This window comes from Scardinius erythrophthalmus, assembly GCF_964197995.2.
Source record: "Scardinius erythrophthalmus genome assembly, chromosome: 8".
In the NCBI taxonomy this organism is placed as follows: domain Eukaryota; kingdom Metazoa; phylum Chordata; class Actinopteri; order Cypriniformes; family Leuciscidae; genus Scardinius; species Scardinius erythrophthalmus.
In genome coordinates, this window is record NC_138228.1 from 30,184,063 (window position 1) to 30,204,055 (window position 19,993).

At 37.9% G+C, this 19,993-nt stretch overlaps 1 protein-coding gene across 1 annotated transcript in view; it reads left to right on the top strand.

Annotated features, from left to right (window-relative positions):
* The window catches only part of tcf25 (TCF25 ribosome quality control complex subunit), a 154,723-nt gene that overhangs the window by 32,093 nt on the left and 102,637 nt on the right, over positions 1–19,993 (top strand). Inside the window, exons 4-6 of the mRNA XM_081371802.1 lie at positions 3,742–3,869; positions 5,554–5,619; positions 10,543–10,625. Coding sequence (XP_081227928.1) covers positions 3,742–3,869; positions 5,554–5,619; positions 10,543–10,625 — 277 coding nt within the window. The remainder of the gene's footprint in view (positions 1–3,741; positions 3,870–5,553; positions 5,620–10,542; positions 10,626–19,993) is intronic.

Below are 19,993 nucleotides of genomic sequence, written 5' to 3' on the forward strand. Positions count from 1 at the left end.
AAGAAAATTAATAGCTATTACGAGCACTTTAAAAAAAGAAAGGATAGCTCATTATGAGAAACTTATTTCAGAATTAAAACAATTGGAGCTTAAACATAAACATAATGCAAATAAAGAGGTGGTTGCTCAAATGGGAGAATTGAGAAAGGAAATTAACAGCTTGTTGCAGTCAGAAGTGGAGAAAAAGGCTAGATTCATGAAACAAACTTACTATGAATCAGGACCAAGAGCGCTTAAATTATTGGCAAGACGAATGCGAAAGCAACAAACTGATAATTTAATCTCCAAAGTACGAGACCCCAAAACGAATCAAATTAAATGCGAACCAACAGATATTAGAAATATATTTAAGTAGTACTATGAAGAATTATACAAACAGACCTCTGGTATGAATAGAACAAAAACACAAGAATTCCTTAATACATTAGATATGCCCTCTATTGGTGAAGTACAAAATAAAAGTCTAACTGCAGAAATAACCACTGAAGAATTACAACAGCTCATGGGCAAATTAAAATCAGGCAAATCACCAGGGAGCGATGGTTTCCCTTCAGAGTGGTATAGAACTTACAACAAAGAGCTGATGCCATTACTAAAGGACACGTTCAATTGGGTCATAAAAGAAGGGAAAACTCCTCCATCATGGAAAGAGGCTATCATTTCTGTTATCCCCAAGGAGAAAAAAGACAGGGAACAATGTCAAAACTATAGACCCATATCACTTCTTATACAGACTATAACATTTTTAGTTCTATCTTGGCATCCAGAATACAATTGTTCTTATCAGACTTGATAGATGAAGACCAAACAGGTTTTGTTAAAGGTCGACAAACATAAGACAATATAAGAACAACTCTCCATATAATAGATAGGACTCGTCAAAATAAATTACCTGTAGGTCTAATCAGTCTTGATGCCGAGAAGGCCTTCGACAGGGTCAACTGGGAATTTCTTTACTTAGCATTAGAAAAGTTGGGTTTTAATGACAAATCTGTCCAGTGTATTGAATCATTATATCAAAACCCGACAGCTAGAGTAAGAGTAAATGGGCCTCTATCAGAGAGATTCCTCCTGGAAAGAGGAACTAGACAGGGTTGCTGTCTTAGTCCCTCTCTATTTGCCATCTATATAGAGCCACTGGCTCAATTAATCAGACAGCACTTATTGATTCCAGGGGTTGAAATTAACGGCATGGAACATAAAATTTGCCTTTTTGCAGATGATGTTATGATTTATTTAGCTGAACCCAAAAAACATTTCACAAAGCTTATGCAAGTATTAGAGCAATTTAATGAATATGCTGGATATAAATAAAATGTAACAAAAACCCAAATTCTTATGCTTAATTGTAAACCAAACACGCAACTCAAACAAAACTATGACATTAATTGGGACGCAAAATGCATAAAATACCTAGGTATAAATATAACTAAAGACTTAAAGGAGAACTCCTTTAAAATGATGTTATTTCAGCCAGCGCACATACCTGTATTTACATCCTGTTTTCGGTCGAAGCCCATAGTAATCGATTGTCGAGTTCACACGCATAGGTTTAGTTACCTATGATCATGCGCGTGAACTCAACAATCGATTACTATGGACTTCGACCGAAAACAGGAAGAAAATACAGGTATGTGCGCTGGCTGAAATAACATCATATTTATTAATATCTTTCACATCTACTGCAGTCAGATTCACCCGTGATCACTCTGAAGGAATCACTCACATTGGTTGTGCACTTGTAATGACACATCAAGGATGTTAAGAGGCTAAAAGCAGGTTTAAAACTTGCCCCATTGAAGTCAACAGGGTGCAAATTTTAAAAAGAGGATAACACGGTGTAGGCAACACCGATTTTTGTCGTTGTTCTCTGTATTGACAGCACTGCAAAAATGAGCTCAATGTTAAAATTGACCGGAGTTCTCCTTTAACAAAATTGTATAGGGCCAATTACGATCTAATTACTAATAATATAAAGAGTGACATTGAGATGTGGTCCACGTATCCCATGAGCTTCAGTGATAGGATAAAAGGAATAAAAATGAATGTCTTACCGCGCATTCTGTATTTGTTTCAATCCCTCCCAGTGGAAATCCCACCAAAGCAATTCTTTGAATGGGACAAAATAATATCTAGGTATATATGGGGGGGTAAAAGACCCAGAGTGCGCTATTCAACACTCCAATTACCTAAAGAGAAAGGTGGCATGGCTCTTCCAAGTCTTAAAAATTATTACTGTGCAGCACAGTTGCGTCCCATCTTATATTGGTGCACTTCTAGTTACATAGCCAAGTGGAAAGACATAGAAACACATATACAAGATCCTCAAGTTCAGTCACTTATAGGGGAGAGTAAAATCCATGGATATATTAAAGATAAACTGGACCCAATAACAACATTCTCATTGAAGGTATGGCATTCTATTGTTAAACAATTCAAATTGGAGAAAGAAATTGGAATGCTTAGGTGGATTACTCATGATGAGGAATTTAAGTCAGGAAGGGATAACCCAATATTTCAACAGTGGAGGGATAGGGGAATAACAGCATTGTGCTGTGTAATTGCAGAGGGTGAAATTAGAAGTTTACAGTACTTAAAGGAAAACTTCGGAATAAGAAATCAGGACTTATTTAGATACTTCCAGTTAAGGGATTACTACAAAAAAAAAAAGGAAAGTTAGAGTAAATGATATCCATCCCCTTACTAAAATGATGATGGACGCCTATGAGCATACACTACCCAGAATAATTTATTTTTTGTATGATGTGTAGTGGCCCCTCCTCTACATTATATATAAAATTAAAATGGGATAAAGAACTAAAGATTGAAATACCAGAAACGGATTGGTATGACTTGTGGTCAATACACCAAACTACTACCAGTTCACAAATATGGAGGGAGTTTTGCTGGAAGTGCCTTACCCGCTTCTTTATAACACCTAAGATCAGAAACAAACAAGTCTCTGGACAGCAAGCTTGCTGGAGGCAGTGTGGACAGTTAGAAGCGGATCACTCATCACACACATTTTTTGGAGCTGTGAGAAAATTCAGTCTTTTTGGGACGATGTGCAGGTAGTTATGTCGGAAGTGTTTGGATTTAAAATACCCAGAACCTCTGTTTCTACTTATGGGAAATATTAAAGGCTTAGTTCCTAAAAGTGATCAATATTTATGTAAGATCCTTCTTGCGGCTTGCAAAAAAACTATAACTAGGAACTGGCTTAAAGATACTACTTTGAAGTGTAAACAATGGTTTGGAATTATTGAAGAAATCATGGTTATGGAAGAACTTACATATATTTTAAAGACGAAGAAAGGTGCTTTTAAAAGGGACTGGGAAAAGTGGTTGATGTATAAAGAATGTAAAGACATCCTCAACTAAGTAAACAGTAATGGCTATTAGAATGATTAACCTCACCAGTTTGGCTTTGTTGTTCAGTGTTTCTTTTTTTTTCTTTTTTTTTTAAATAGGGGGGTTAGTGCATACATATACATATCCACGCATATTCTTAAATATCAATCATCATATAACTGCATACCTAAAATTATAAGTATAAAGCTGTCTATGCTATGTAGCATACATCTGCGATGTATTTATGCATAATTCCTTCTCCTCCCTTCTGTTAATATTGTTTTTGCTTTAATTGTTCATCCTGTAAAACAAAAATTTAAAATAAGTGCAATATCATAATCAAAATCACCTGCTTAGTTTGTCTAATTTAGTGCGTTTTTGTGATTGCAGGACAATTTGGGTGCGGGAGATAATATTGATGCTATTTTAGAGACCCTGGAGAAGAGCAAAGGCCTGTCACATCGGAGCACTGACAACAGCACCTCTGAACACAGACCTGTGTTGTACGTGGAACACAGGTGAGATGCATTCATGTCATAATTCTGTTCCATTTACAGTGGTGGTCAAAATTGATGGCACCCCTGATAAATATGATAAAAAATGGCTGTAAAAAATAAATCTGCATTGTTTATCCTTTTGATCTTTCATTCAAAAAATTCACAAAAATCTAACCTTTCATTGAAGTAAAAGAATTGAAAGTGGGGGGTAAATCACATTATAAAATAAATGTTTTTCTCCAAAACACGCTGGCCATAATTGTTGGCACCCTGTTATTAAATACTTTTTGCAACCTCCTTTTGCCAAGATAACAGATCTGAGTTTTCTTCTATAATGCCTGTTGAGTTTGGAGAATAACTGACAAGAGATCAGAGACCATTCCTCCATACAGAATCTCTCCAGAACCTTCAGATTCACAAGTTCATGTTGGTGGTGCTTCTCTTCAGTTCACTCCACTCATCAGGTCAGGGAACTGTGACGGTCATGGCAGAAGCTTCATTTTGTGCTCAGTTACCCAGTTTTGTGTTGATTTTGATGTTTGTTTTGGACTGTTGTCCTGATGGAAGATCCAACCACGGCCCATTATAAGATTTCTAGCAGAGGCTGTCAGGTTTTGATTTTTTATCTGTTGGTATTTGCTAGAATCCATAATACCATGTATCTGAACAAGATGTCCAGGACCTCCAGCAAATAAATAGGCCCACAACATTAAAGATCTAGCAGTATATTTAACCGTAGGCATGGGGCACTTTTTATCCCTGTTTGCACCAAACGCATCTGCTGGGTTTGCTGCTAAAAAGCCCTTTTTTTTTTCATTTTATCTGACCATAGAATCCGGTCTCTTTTGAAGATCCAGTCGTGTCTGACAACTGAATATGCTGCAGTTTATTTTTGGAGGAGCGAGGAGGATTTTTCTTGAAACCCTCACAAACAACATGTGGGGATGTAGGGGTTGTTTGATTTTTTTAAATAGGCTTTCTGACCCCAAGACTCAACTAATCTCTGCAATTCTCCATCTGTGATTCTTGAAGAGTCTTTGGCCACTCAAACTTTCCTCCTCACCATCCATTAAGACAATATAGACACACGTCCTCTTCCAGGCAGATTCGTAACATCTTTAGTTGATTATAACGTCTTAATTATTGCCCTGATGGTCAAAATGGGGATTTTCAATTCTTTAGATATTTTCTTACAGCCACTTTCTATTTTGTGAAGCTCAACAATCTTTTGCTGCACATCAGAACTATATTCTTTGGTTTTACTCATTGTGATGGATGATTAAGGGAATTTGGCCTTTGTGTTTCCTCACATTTAAACTCCTGTGAAACAAGAAGTCATAGCTGGACAATTTCATGTTCCTAGTAGTCACCCTGGTGTGCTAAAAAAGGTAAATATTAATGGGAATATACTTTCTAAAATTTCAAAAAATTCTAGGGGTGCCAACAATTATGGCCAGCGTGTTTGAGAAAAACATTTATTTCATAATGTGATTTACCCCCCAATTTCAATTCTTTTACTTCAATGAAAGGTTCGATTTTTGCGAATTTTTTGAAGGAAAGATCAAAAGGATAAACAATGCAGATTTATTTTTTACAGCCATTTTTTATCATATTTATCAGGGGTGCCATCAGTTTTGACCACCACTGTATATGTAATAAGACAAATATGTAATCAAATTATATATTTTTCTTCTGGGTCGCAAAGGAATCTGAATCCAGAGACAGAGTTGAAGAAGTATTTTGGAGCACGGGCCGTTCTGGGAGACCAGAGGTAATTTTAAAATACTATTTTCAGTTTTTCTTTTTTTTTCTTTTCAGGTTATTTTTCATTATTTGCAGTTTATCTGACAGTTTATCCAATTGAGTTTAAATGTTTCATTTGTGCTTGGCCACATAAATGTGTTTTAACTTCACAGTTCACTTAACAATAGTCTGAAGAGTATATCAGCAACAGATGTTATGTTATGCATGTTGTTTATCATTAGCTGATTTTGAGATATTGAGAAACTTTTTTTTTTTTTTTTTTTGTTGAAAAACTGCAATAGGTAATGGTCAACTGATAATGATTTTTTTTGATGGCCCATACCAGCAGGGTGGCCGATATGTATATCATCATATTTATTTTAAAGATAGTAAAAGCATATGCTTAACAGTTGCTGAAATTAAAGGGATACTTCACCTCTGGAAAGATGAATGTGTATTTAAATTGGGTCATTTATGTAGTAGAAATGTGAAATTATTTTTGAGTTTGGAGCCTTCTAGACTGAGAAAAGCCAGAAAATGTATTTTTGGCTCATGTGAATGAAAGACCACAACTCCCAGAATGCACTTGCTTCGCTGCCCTACGTGGCCACTCCCAAGCCACGCCTACCGGTAAAGCCTCTGTTATACTCCAGTTTGGACGCGTACACGACAGCTGCGCACAGCTCGGACGCGGACTACTTGTATTTATACTTTCTGTTGAGGTCCGCTCGGTGAACGCATTCTTTTTTTACAGTCTATGCGTTCAACGCATGCGCAGTAGATCGGTCTGGACAGTATAATCGATAATATTTTTATATTTATAGTTTATATTTGCATTTATGTCAAAACCTAGACACTTTCAAACATCAAAATGACATTTAATAATATGTATTCTTGTCAAAAATGACATATAAACATCTTTTCCTATTCTATTATGCCTGGAAACGCTTCCAACACGCTTGCGGAAAAATAGGCACTGGTTCTATTTCTAGCATGCACGCGTTTTCTGTTTTTTAAAATTCGGCGTCCATGTTATTTCCATCTCTTTCGCGGTTTTAACCTAATGAACGCGCGCCCTTTTGTCCGCGCGGTCACAAAAAATGGGAGGCTCGCGGCTGTCCGCAACGAGCCTCCGCGCGCACCCACGATGATGATTTTTTTACGTCACGCGGACCCTCGCGCCTTCGCGGTCGCGGAAAGTGTAACAGAAGCTTAAGAGAGCGCACTTAAACAACTATGCTAGGCGTCTAGTTGACTCAAAACTTAAAAGATGCCGTTTTATCGTGAGTCTCTGTGACGAGTCTGCCCGGGATTTCGAGATCACCCAAAATGTCTGGGATTCGTCATCAAAAAGTCATCTTCATTTATATAGCGCTTTTAACAATGTAAGTTCAGATGAGATCATTCTCAGAAAGACACCATGTCTGTAACAGAAGCAACTTTTGCACCACTTGTAGCTACTTGCGGTCAGGGCATGTGCCACACAGGATTCAAACCCACGACCGGGGCTAGTTGCACGGCATAAACCAAGTAACATAATGAAAGAAATCAAATTTTGAACAATGTTTTCAAACGTTATAAGCGTTTTTGCAAAAAAAATTATATCTCTGGAACACTAGTTGGTGCTGTTTTCAAACTTCTCAGGTACCTTTAGGACATCCTGTCGATGATCCCTACCATTTTTTTGTGAAGATATGTCAAATTGTTTAAAAGATATTGATAATTATGACAAAATTCAAAATGGCGGACCGATGGGTTGTCCGATCCTGATAAATTCGGTATCCACAGATTCGGCATGAATTTATAGATTAATGCTTATTTAAGCTAAAGTTTTCATTGAAGAGCTGGGAGTAATTTTCTCTTTGCCTTTTGTTGTTTAATTCACATTAATGGTGCAATCATCAGCAGGTTTACTAGACTGCTGTCACTTTAAGACTGAATGCAGATCTAATAATACACATCATATTTTCTCCCAACTATTTATGCCCATTTAATACATAAACTGTGTTTAAGTTAATATTCCCCAAGCTGGTCACTTTGACACATTTGTGTGCGTATTTGATTGTTTAGTTTGGCACACAAAGCCTAAAAAATTAATTGTATAATTTTTCTTTCGATAAAAAAATGAAAATGGGTCCTACAGACCCGAACACCATACAAGGGTTAAAGCAACATTAAGTAGGATATTTTACCTTCAAATAATGTTTCCAAAATCATTTCAGTGGTTCATCAAGTCGTGACAGCGTGAAAGGCACTTATGCCACCGCTTTGCGGTCTTTTATCTGGTATATCCACACTATGTAAGTTGGAAACAGTGTCTCTTTTACCGAATTATTGTGCTTTTAATAGCTCTTTTTATTATCAAACACATCCCGCAATTTAGCAACAGTAGAGACTGCATTTTACAACGATCACCGATTGTGCTGTTTCTGACATAAAGTTTGTGTTTTAGGGAGAAATGGCAGCGCACCCCACCGCTGTCAAGAAAGAGAAGCTGCTCTAGACTGAATTTGGCTAGTTTTAATAGTTTACCCTCAAATATCTTCTTTTTCTAATCTTTGGAAGCCAAAATCGAGATTGAAAGTAAAATTAGATTAATATCACTGGCCTAAAGTGTAACCAGACGTTTGAATGTTTAGTTCACTTGGCTATTGTCACTAATTAAGCAGGGACTTAATTAATGCGTGCTGTAGTTCCGTTTGATCGAGATCTCTCTCTTCTGTATTGCCAATAGCAAAAAAGTGTCAGACAAATGGTTTAATATTATTGCATATACAAACAGCTGGCAACATAGTATTTGCCATATAACATCTATATAGCAATAATAAATAGTATGTGTATTTTCATAATGTGTCTAGTACCGACAGCAGAACAAGTAACGCTGGAGCTTATCGATACTGTCTTTCATAATTTAGCCCCAGGGCCCGTTTCGGTACCCATTCCTATCTTTCACTGTTTTCCGTGTTCATAGTTATTTTTTGGAGGATATATATATATATATATATATATATATATATATATATAGGGTATAATATGTGTACATATTATAAAATATGTGTACATAAAAATGCTGGTGTTTCGCATGAGTTCAGCCAATCAGTGTACACACTTACGTCACTGGTAGTTCCTATTGTGCTGGTTAGACACTACTCTGAAGTAGGAGATAATTTAGTTCCCCCAAAAGGAGTTCCTATAACTAAAATCATTCCTAGTTCCTTTGGTGTGAACAAAGGAAGGTACGGCAAAAAGCAGGTACTTCAACCATTAGTTCTAGGAACTATGAAAAGAATTCAAAGTTTGTTGATTGTGCATGTCAAGTGACAGCTGAACTCTTCTGTCTGCTTCCAGTTAGCACGGACCGACAGTTATGTGTTGAGGTAGTTTGTGCCTGTGCTTGACTATATGTGGAGATCCGTGTTACGATAACGCTGTGGTATCTGGCTATAACATCTTCTTACGCCTTTTTTTTTTTTTTTTACAATGTTGGGAGGAGAATTTTTTTAAAGGTCCCGTTCTATGCCCCTTTTCACAAGATGTAAAATAAGTCTCTGATGTCCCCAGAGTGTGTATGTGAAGTTTGAGCTCAAAATACCCAACAGATAATTTTTTACAGCATGTTTAAATTGACATTTTTTGGGGCTCAGAAAAACGAGCCGTTTCAGTGTGTCCCCTTTAAATGCAAATGAGGTGCTGCTGGACGACACAGGGGGCGGAGCTTCATGAGCTCGTGCTCAGTCTGTCAGGAAAAATTCATCTCACGGAATGATGATAATATCAGAAACTCTCAGTAACGGTGTTCATTTCGAGTCGGACAATAATGCCTACAGAGTCAGATTGCTGTATAGAGATGAAACAGGTATGGTTTAGTAGTTTAATTACGGTTATTATAACGTATTTGTCATCTGCTTGTAGGCTATGTATCCATTATTTATTAATAGCCTACAAGTCTGCTGTCTGAATGATGATCAAACATGCACTGATGAGTTTAATAAAGTTTATTGTACATCACACAAAAGATGAAGCGTCAGTTTTACTTCAGAAAATCACCGTAAGAGCTGAGTAAACACAGTAGGCTAAGTTATAAGAAGTGCGCAAGTAGCCAGTAGAGTTGAGGGAGCATTCCTGTGGGCGGAGGTTAGTCAAGAAACGGTTCTGGTGATGTCACTAATGCAGGATGTAGAGGGGTGTAGTCCAATCGAGCCGTTTTTTGTAGTCAACTTCTGTTAAATAAAATATCTCGCTTGGCATTGAACTTTGAGCTTTATAATTTTACAGATATTATTTATGCTCTAACAGCAACATTACACACTAACTAAAGTTTGAAACATGGAATCGCATGCAACAGGACCTTTAATACAGTATGTGCCTTGAACAACCAGATCCATTTGCACTTGGCTGAGTCGCATCGTTTGAATTTGTTTAAGTGATTGGATGCAATACATGTCGAATACGTTTTGAATAGCATTTACAACCAAGTCTTTTTTTCATGACGCATGATGTGACCAAGTGTAGAAAGTCTCTCGCCATTGTGTAGATGTCTGCATCATCCACTACACCGAATATTGCAAAATGAACAAATGGATCTGATCTCATCTCTTGCATCATATTAAAGGAGAACTCCGGTTAATTTTAACATTGAGCTAATTTTTTTGTAAATTTGGAGTGCTGTCAGTACAGAGAACAACGACAAAAAGTGGCTAAAAGCAGGTTTAAAACTTGCCCCATTGAAGTCAACAGGGTGCAAATTTTAAAAACAGGATAACACAGTGTAGGCAACACCGATTTTTGTCGTTGTTCTCTGTACTGACAGCACTCCAAATTTACAAAAAAAAGAGCTCAATGTTAAAATTGACCGGTGTTCTCCTTTAAGGTCTGGAGATTTGTGTTATGTGCACAAAGCCTGAGAATTATACTACTGATTGTTTTCTTTTTTGTTTGTGTCCACATTCAGATCAAAACAGAGACAGAGGCAGTTTCATCGTTGCTCATGGATGACTGTTTATAAAGACACGTGGCCCCGCTTCAGTCGACCAGGTCAGACTTTAACCAATTTATCTAATTTTCCCAGAATGTTTGTTCAGTAAACCGAAGTACCACCAAGAGTATCAGTTTGTAGGATTTGTGCAGGGCTGGCCTTTGGGTTTGTAGGACCCCAGGCAAGAGCATGAAAATAGGCCCCACCAATATTGGCATATTATTAAAACTATAACCACTACAAACATGACAAATACACTGAAATCAAATCACTAACAATAAGTACACTGTAGGTTGTTGACAAATAACATGCCTGTCAATTTTCTTTTTTTAACATTGTTAAAATCTGTTTTTGAAATGGAATATGTTTTATGTACAAGTGTAGATTTTGTGTTTTAGCAATGACTGGTGACCATTAAGTGATTAGGTGATAAAAATAAAATAAAAAAAAAATAAAAATCATTTTGAATGAATGTTTCATTGAGTCGCTCATTAAGAGTTCACTTGTTTCTTTACTAGATGAATCAGCATTTTTGAACAAATCTTTTGAATGATTCAGTGGCGCATACATTTTTTTAACAGTCACTTGTTGCCACCTACTGGTGTAACAATGTAATCTATACAATCTTTATTTGAAGCATCAAGTTACTTTCAAAAGGTGATGTACTCTATTTTGATCGCTACTGTAGACATCAGTTTTTATATCCAAACTCTAAACTTAAATCCCAGTAGTTCTGTGATAATGTGAATTGTCATAACATGGAAATGATGATACTGTGTGGTTAAAAAGACTTTGTTTGTGAAGCTGTTTCATGCAACTGCTCTTGGTCAGCGGCACAGATTTCCACTGTGATCGTACTTGTTAAAGGTTTAATAGACATAGCTGAACCATTGTATTTCAGGAATAAGATTTCTGCCAGGTTGTTGTTGAAAATACGAATTCATTCTTAATTGACTTACATAGTTAAAGGCTAAATAAAATTGCATGGGTGTTTGAATTGATATTGCGGTCTTTTTAACCATTTATTGTGAAGCTGTTTCACTATTTTTAATCACTTGTAAGCTTTTATCAGTTCACCTGAATAGTCATAGCTGCATCTTTTTATACTGTTGCTGTATTTGTTGTCATGTAATGAGGAATTTATTTGGGTCACACTTTAGATTAGGGACCAATTCTCACTATTAACTAACTATCAACTATGACTTTTGCCTCAGTAAACTCATAATTACTGCTTATTAATAGTTAGTAAAGATTATGGATTTTTGAAAATGACCTTTCAAATAGTGTGTAACATAGCTCTAAGTGAATGAAAACATCCTGCAAAGTTTTAAATCTGAAAGGGCACCGTATATAAAGTTATTGTCTTTCAAAAGTAAGAGTCGACTCTGAGTGAATGAAATTAATCGTTTTTCAAACGAGTCATAAGCCGTTTCGTTGTGACGTCAAGACAAAATATTAACATATTTCCCGCCCACTTATTGCGCGCGCAGACACCAGGGAAAACTTCAACCTCATGTCGAAAAGACGCTGTGCTCTACAATCTGAAGGTAAAGGCAGGTTTTTTTTTTTTACTGCCCAAGGACGAGCATGTGATGAATCTGTGGTTAAAATTCATCTCTACCGCGATTCCACTGCAGTATAATCCTAAACTTTTGCCTTTATTTTACTTATGACTGCTTCTCAAATCTCGGAGTTCAATGCAGGATTCGCAAACCGCTTGCTCTTGAAAGATGGTGTTCAAAATACTTAGTTTTGATTTTTATATTTATATTGCTCCTGCTACCTGGTTAACTCACATTATTACTGTCTCACTGAAATACTTATGCTAATTAGTTGTGGGCCACTATTACCTAAAACTCTGTCTATTAATGCAGATTATATGTCGTTCTCACTACTTTGAGGAAAGATTAAGCATGAAGCAAGATTTGTTTTACCAGCGTTTGTTACATCAGTCATTCACGCTAGAGCTCAGCTAATGTATGCATTGCATACATGCACTGTTATTGATACGGTTTCCACGTGTTCGCCGCAATATATTAGAGAAATACTCTGTAAATAAATTAGTACAAGTAAAATAATCGGTTTGTTGATGGACTTGAACTTGTTAATGCTGATGGTGAGGAATTACAGTTGCAACATCTCATAATTTACCTCAAACTGAGTAGTGTATCACTGAGAAACGTCCTGCTAGAGTCGTCCTTGCGATGGAGGTTAGGGTTGAATAACTAGTTCTTCCAATGTTTCATCATCGGACTCGCGGTCGGATTGATATGGTAAAATCAACTTCATTGTAAAAGCTTCCTACACTGTAAACTAAACACAGTAATAAACAGTTTATGCTCAGGACACGCAGAGCTGACGTTGTTATGAACGTTGTTAAAGGTGAACTAACTAACATTTTTACCTTAACCGAACAGCTTCGGAGTCATTGGAATAGTTATATGGCTTTTTTTTCGGGTTGAATAGTGGTCGTCTCGCACCCCCCCAAGCGCCTGTGAGCCGAAAAACCACCCTTGCAACTTTGGGCCGGCGAGCCACCGGCCTCAGCGTCAGGAAGTATCGCGTGATATCAGGTCCCGCGATGTAACGAATTGCTTTACGGCACTGCACACGTACACGTAGAAAAAAGTAACATTAGATATTGAGTTCTTCACACTTTTGTCATGGCTGAACTGGTAAAAAAGAAGCAGAAAGCTAGGAAAGCTTTGTCGGAGGACCAAAGAAAGAGGAAACGGCAGACTGACCGAGCAAGGAGTCAGACTTGAGTAAATATCATTCTTGTTGATGGACTAGTAGACATCTTCAGAGGTTATCTGTGCCTGTTGATGTCCGACGCTTTGTAACGCGTTGTGTCAGGAGGAGAAATAGGGATAGCTCACAGATGTAGTTATTACAGAGGCCAGACAGACTCACAGAGGCGATTGGCATCTCACAACTTGTACTTTATTCCCCAATCGAACTCGTGTAACTGTCTGTCACCCGTTCTACCGCCGTCCACAGCTTTACTTGATAAACAAAAGTAGGATAAGTATGAGCATCAAACTGAAATAACCCGCATACATGGGGTTTTCGAGGTGCACATACAATACAGACTGCCGACAGTTCAACAGGGCGCGCGCAGCTCTTAAAGGGGCCACACCTTATTTCCACTCATTACAGCTTCCATCCTACTGAACAGGTACTGGTATAGAGGGCGGAAGGGATCAGGCCGTGAGTGCAGAGACGGCTCTGCGCGAGTGGTATTTACGACAGTAATGTTAAATACAAGTACTCCACAGCGACTCTAGGGGTCACTGTTTGACAAAAACGGAAAGCTGCATAGTGTGCCTTTAAAAACGCAATGGGCGTTTTTGTTTTCGCCCGCTGTACGCGGTAAACCAATCACAACAGACTGAGCCGTCTGGCCAATCAGAGCAGAGTAGCTCGCAGAAAGGAGGGATTTCATCTGACGAGTCGTTTGAGAATCATTGAAAATGTGGTGATGTGCAAATGTATATATGAGGAAATTAAAGTTTTTTTTTAACTTTGATGCATGTAAACCTGTTGTAGGAGACTCCAAAACAACATTAGGAAACGTTAAAATAGCATAATGGGGCACTTTAAGTTTAGGTATTGGGTAGGTTTAAGGTATTTAGAATATGGTCATGCAGAATAAGGTATTAATATGTGAATTATAAGTACTAATAAACAGCCAAGTTCCACAGATAAGGAGCAGCATAGCTAAAAGCTCGAGATCCCATGAAAGCCAAGCACATGCGAGGAAGAACTAAGGAGAATGTGGGTGATGATCTAAGAGTTCGAGAGGGAAGGGAGGTTGAAAGTAGGTCAGATAAATAGGAAGGAGCTAGGTTATGTACTGCTTTGTAAGCTAGAGTCAAAATTTTAAATTCAATGCGCTGTTTAACAGGAAGCCAATGCAGTTGTATGTGCGAGATATGTGTTCCATCTTAAGCTTTGTTTATACTTTCGCCTGGCTCCGCAGGGCGAGACTGCACGCGCACCTCCCCAAACGGATGAGGCGTTTATACTTGACGTGCTCGCCGTTGTACTATTCTTTGAAACAATAGGGAGCGACTCGAGTAATTGTCCTCTAAACCAGCGGTTTTCAATAGGTGAGGCAACTTTATGCAGCTTCACGGAGCCTGGGAAGTCACTGTGTGAGTAAAAAAAACAATCCGTGGCGACGGTTTTGCAATCCGTGGTGACTAGGGTTGGGATAAACGATTATTTTTTAAACGATTAATCTAGCGATTTTTTTTTTTCCCGATGCATCGATTAATCTAACGATTAATTTTTTCGGTCCGATTCGATTTCGATTATCTCCCCATTAATTGACTAATAGCAATTTATACATGTTGATTTACATATCTCAATGAAAAAAACATAAATTTCTTAACATTGCAATATATGTTTATTGCTCTTAAAATTCCAAAATGAAAGACTATACAAGTGCAAAGTAATGCATTCTTAGTCAGAGGTAGCATTCAATAAAACCTTGAAGCCTTAAAGGAACACTCCACCCATTTGCATTAAGCTTTGCAATGTTAGAAACCCAGTCATACTATTGAATGGTCGTGCAACATTTTCTCATTTTCCCCTGAGACGAGAGAAATCTGTATTTACCTCTTTACACTTCCTCCTACAATGATGCAAAATGACGATTTTTGCGTCATTGTAGGAGGAAGTGTAAGAGGGGGGAATTTCTGTTAAGACTACAAGCACTAGTTCCCACCCTTTCAAACCCGCCCATAGGGGGTTGGACCTAATGCGCTAACAGACCTATCACAGATCAGTGCCAGTGTGTTTCATTTCACCGGCAGAAACCTGCATGTCCGGCCGTCGAAATCGTCTAAAATGTCCGGGATTCGGCTTTGCTTTCTACGGTCGCCATTCATTGTTTACATGCACACCTTTTGTTTCAATCTAACTGAATTCATTCCGATTGGTGAATCTGAATGTAGTGTTTACATGAACGCTAAACAAGTGATCGGTTGATGTGCGTTTTACCATTGCTAAGAAAATACCGCTCCTCCGTGAGAGATGGCCCACGAGACCGGTGCTTCTCACAGGAGTCGCTCATCAGTAATCACGCCACCGCTTTTGCGTTCTAGAGTCGCCATTCATGTTTACTGTGGCGAGCAGGACGAGGCTAGGGCCGCGGGAGAAAGACGCGAGGCCGGTGGCGTGATCGGTTGATGTGCGTTTTACCATTGCTAAGAAAATACCCGCTCCTCCGTGAGAGATACGAGACCAGTGTCTCACAGGTGTCGGTCATCAGTAATCACGCCACCGGCCTCGCGTCGTTCTCCCGCGGCCCTAGTCTCGTCCTGCTCGCCACAGTAAACACAATGAATGGCGACTGTAGAACGCAAAAGCCGAATCCCGGACATTTTGTGCGATGCGATCTCAAAAACCCAGGCAGACTCACGGAGACTAGTTAGCTTTATTGTTTACAACTGCTGTACAACCGGTAGGCGTGGCTTGGGAATGGCCTCGTAGAGCAGCGAAGCAAGTGCATTCTGGGAGTTGTTGTCTTTCATCCACATGAGCCAAAAATACACTTTCTGGCTTTTTTTCAGTCTAGAAAGCTCCAAATTCAAAAATAATTTCACATTTCTTCTACATAAATGACCCAATTTAAATACACATTCATCTTTCCAGAGGTGGAGTATCCCTTTAAACACATAGGCCTAGCTTACTGAAAAAAGTGCATCTTGTAATTCTTCTTTCAGATGAAAATAACAACAACTTGATGTCTAGCATTCAATAAAAAAAAATAAAAAGGTCACTTTAGATAAATAAAATACTTTAGAGCAATTGAAAGAATACAGTATCCAATGTAAACTTGAGGGCTTTAAGCTAACACAGAGTGCTTTTCCAAAGTGGGAGCCAAGATTATCTTTTTTTTTTTTTAAGTCCTAAGATTATCACAAATAAACAAAAGATTGATGCACGTCATTCATATTAAATCGTATATATATTCCACCCCATACCCGCTACATTTGAGAATCACTTTAAGCATGCAGACGCAGTTAAGACAATTTTATGTATTCCACTTAACAACCTACACAATAAAACAATATACAATAAGATTCGTTAACAACGTACCTCCTGGTGTTCTTCTAAAATAAGGGCGAGCCACAAATACGTGAGTACAGTTTATAAACCCGTGGGAACGGATTGCGAAAGCATGGGCACGGTTTATGAATTTGTGAGTACAGATTGCAAAAACTGAAGGCAGGGTTTACAAGTCTGAGAGCGCGGATTAGAAACTCGTGGGTACGGTTTATTAATCCGTGGGCACCGTTTTTTAAACCAAGGGAACAGTTTGAGAATTCGTGAGTACGGTTTATAAACTGAGCGGATGGATTGCAAAACCGTCGCCACGGATTGTTTTTTTTTTCTCCCACAGGTGACTTCCGGGCTCCATATTAATCTGAGGTTTTATGTGGCTGAAATCGTTAAAAAAAATCTTTTGTAAAAAAGAATCTGTTCGATCTGATAACATGCCTACAATACAGTTGACTGTTAAATGTTATGTGTTCCGTGAACAAACAGCGTTGTCGTTCATTGATCAGAGAGCAGTCCATTGTGCTGATTTTGTTTGAGATGATGTGCATCTTTCAAATGTGCGCTTAAAGCCCAGACACACCGTGCCGATTTCAGCCGTCCAGTGTCGTCAGCGGTAGCTTTGGTGCCGATTGCACATGTTAAGCATGTTTTGTTTACTTGTGGTTAGGCCTACTGATGTTCAGTGATTTTAAAGTAGCCTCAGTTAGGCCTGCATGAAGTTGGAAATTATTTGCTGTTGCAAAGAATCGTTTATGAATGCACTTTTAAGAAAGTTGTGGAAATAAAATATTGACATTTTATCAGTTGTTATTGAAACTCATCATTGCCTGGAACACACAAAAGATGGCATTTACTGCAGAGGTGTGTGTGGGTTAGGGCAGGCGGATGGGATTTTGGGGAAGGGGGGGCTCGGCTGTCCTTACCTACTCTAAGGGGAGGCTCACATTCACCCAATTTGAAAACCCCTGCTCTAAACCATCAGGAATCAGCAGTGAGAAGAAGAAAGCTATACACACGTGAAATTTTTTATTTTAGAACACCACCACCAATACCACACTACAAAAAGAATCGTGTAAAACTCAGTAAACCCTGAGATTATTACTCGTGTCAATAAAACCAAATATATGGATATGAGAATGTGTATACAACATAACTAAATTAACAATCTCTTACATATTTTCTAATTTCACTAAACATTTCATTAAATTTCGAATGAACATTTTTATTAAACATGGACCTTTATGTTCATTAAAAATACTTTTTATGCTATTGTATGCTGATTTTTTAAATGTAAGCAACTAATTTAGACGTGCAAACTGGGTGCCGGTGTGGTGAAAATTTCGAGCTCGGCCAGATTCGGCTTGAATTCGTTCATCTTCAGATGCGGAGGCGCGCGGTTACAAAAAAAAGCGAAATGGGGTCTCACGCACCCAACGCGCATGCGCACCGCAATGACGTCATTTTGAGTATAAACCTAGCTTTAGGAGTTCTAGTAATGATATGTGCCGCTGAGTTCTGCACTAACTGTAACTTGTGTAAACGTTTAAAGGGAAGACCATAAAATAGAGCATTGCAATAGTCAATACGTGAGGTGACGAGCATTAACCATAATGGCTGTGATCCTCGTTGATGGGGCTGGGCGGAGGCGGATAATGTTACATATTTGATGATAAGACGTCCGAGTAATCTTATTGATATGTGATTCGAAAGATAGAGCATAGTCAAGTATGACACCCAAGCTCTTAACCTGCATTGATTGAGCAATTGTAGAATCATCAATGCCCATGGAGAAACCACTGGTCTTTGATAGATTAGTTTTTGTTCCCACAAGAAGTATTTGTTTTACTACCGTTAAGCTTATGAAATTTACTTGAAAACCAAGCTTTAACTTCAGACAAACAGTTAGAAAGAGAGGATGGAGGAAGTTCAGAAGTAGGTTTTGAAGATAAATAGAGCTGGGTGTCATCAGCGTAACAATGAAAATGGATACCATATTTCCTAAAAATGGCTCCAAGTGGCAGAAAATAAATGATAAATAATAAAGGGCCACAAACTGATACCTGCGGGACACCTGTAGTAATACGTGATGGTTTAGATTTAAACTGGCCTAATTGAACAAATTTAGTACGACCAGAGAAAAAAGATAAGAACCAAGCCAATGAAGTTCCTACAATTTAAACGGACTGCAGTCTGTCTAAAATAATTTCATGAGAAATAGTGTTGAATGCTGAAGTTAAGTCGAGAAGAATTAATATAGATAAGGATCCTGAGTCAGCTTCTACCAATAAGTCATTGGAAATTTTGACAAGGGCAGTCTCAGTACTACGATGAGAACGAAAACCTGATTGAAATTGTTTATATAGGTTGTTCACTGAGAGATGATTGTGTACCTGAGCCGCAACAACCTTTTTTAAATTTTAGATAGAAATGTCAAATTGGAGATTGGTCGGATATTATCAAAATGATTTGTATCTGCACCTGGCTTCTTGAGTACAGGAGTTATTAATGCAGTTTTAAATGAATAAGGAACAGTGCCAGAAATGAGAGAAGAATGCATGATCTCAGTAATAAAATGCAAAAGAACTGATAGGCAGGCTTTAACTAATTGAGTTGGAAGAGGGTCTAATTGACAGGTGGTTGATTTAGATTTCCGAATAATTTAGGTTACCTCATCGACTGTAGGAAGTTTAAAAGCAGAGAGAGTATTGACTGTGTAAAACTGATACAAGATAAAGGACAGGACAAATCTGAAACTAACACATTTTTACAATAAAGAAGGTAGGGATGTCACGATACCAAAATTCCAGTAGTCGGTACCGATACCATTAAAATTTTACGGTTTACAGCAAAATCTGTTGGAACTATTTTTGTATTTCATTTAACTATTTGGAATTTTTTTTCAAACTAAATTCAATGACTTTATTATTTATGACGGTAATCATAAGTAAATAATACATAAGCATTGAAGGCTACATGCTGTTTAAACATAAATATTGCTTATAAAAAAATCAAGTGAAAAATAAGCAACCTACTATGCACTTATAATTAGTAGTAGTGGTTAGTATTTTTAATACATGGAGATGTAGCTACATTTACTGTGTGGTAGCCTAATATAATTATTTCTGTCAATTTCAAGTTAACCGAACTTTTATTTTGACGGGTTGCCGTGAAGACCTTTTGAGTTTCTGTGCGTGTATGGTATGACGATAGTTTTTCTCAAATGAAACGGTAAAATGCTCATGAAGTGACTCTCAGAGTGGCTCTGGAGATGAATTTCATCAGGTCATCATATTGTGAGGCAGCAGAGACTGAAAACAGCGCGAGCGTCACTCGTGCTTCAGTGTGTGTGTGAGGT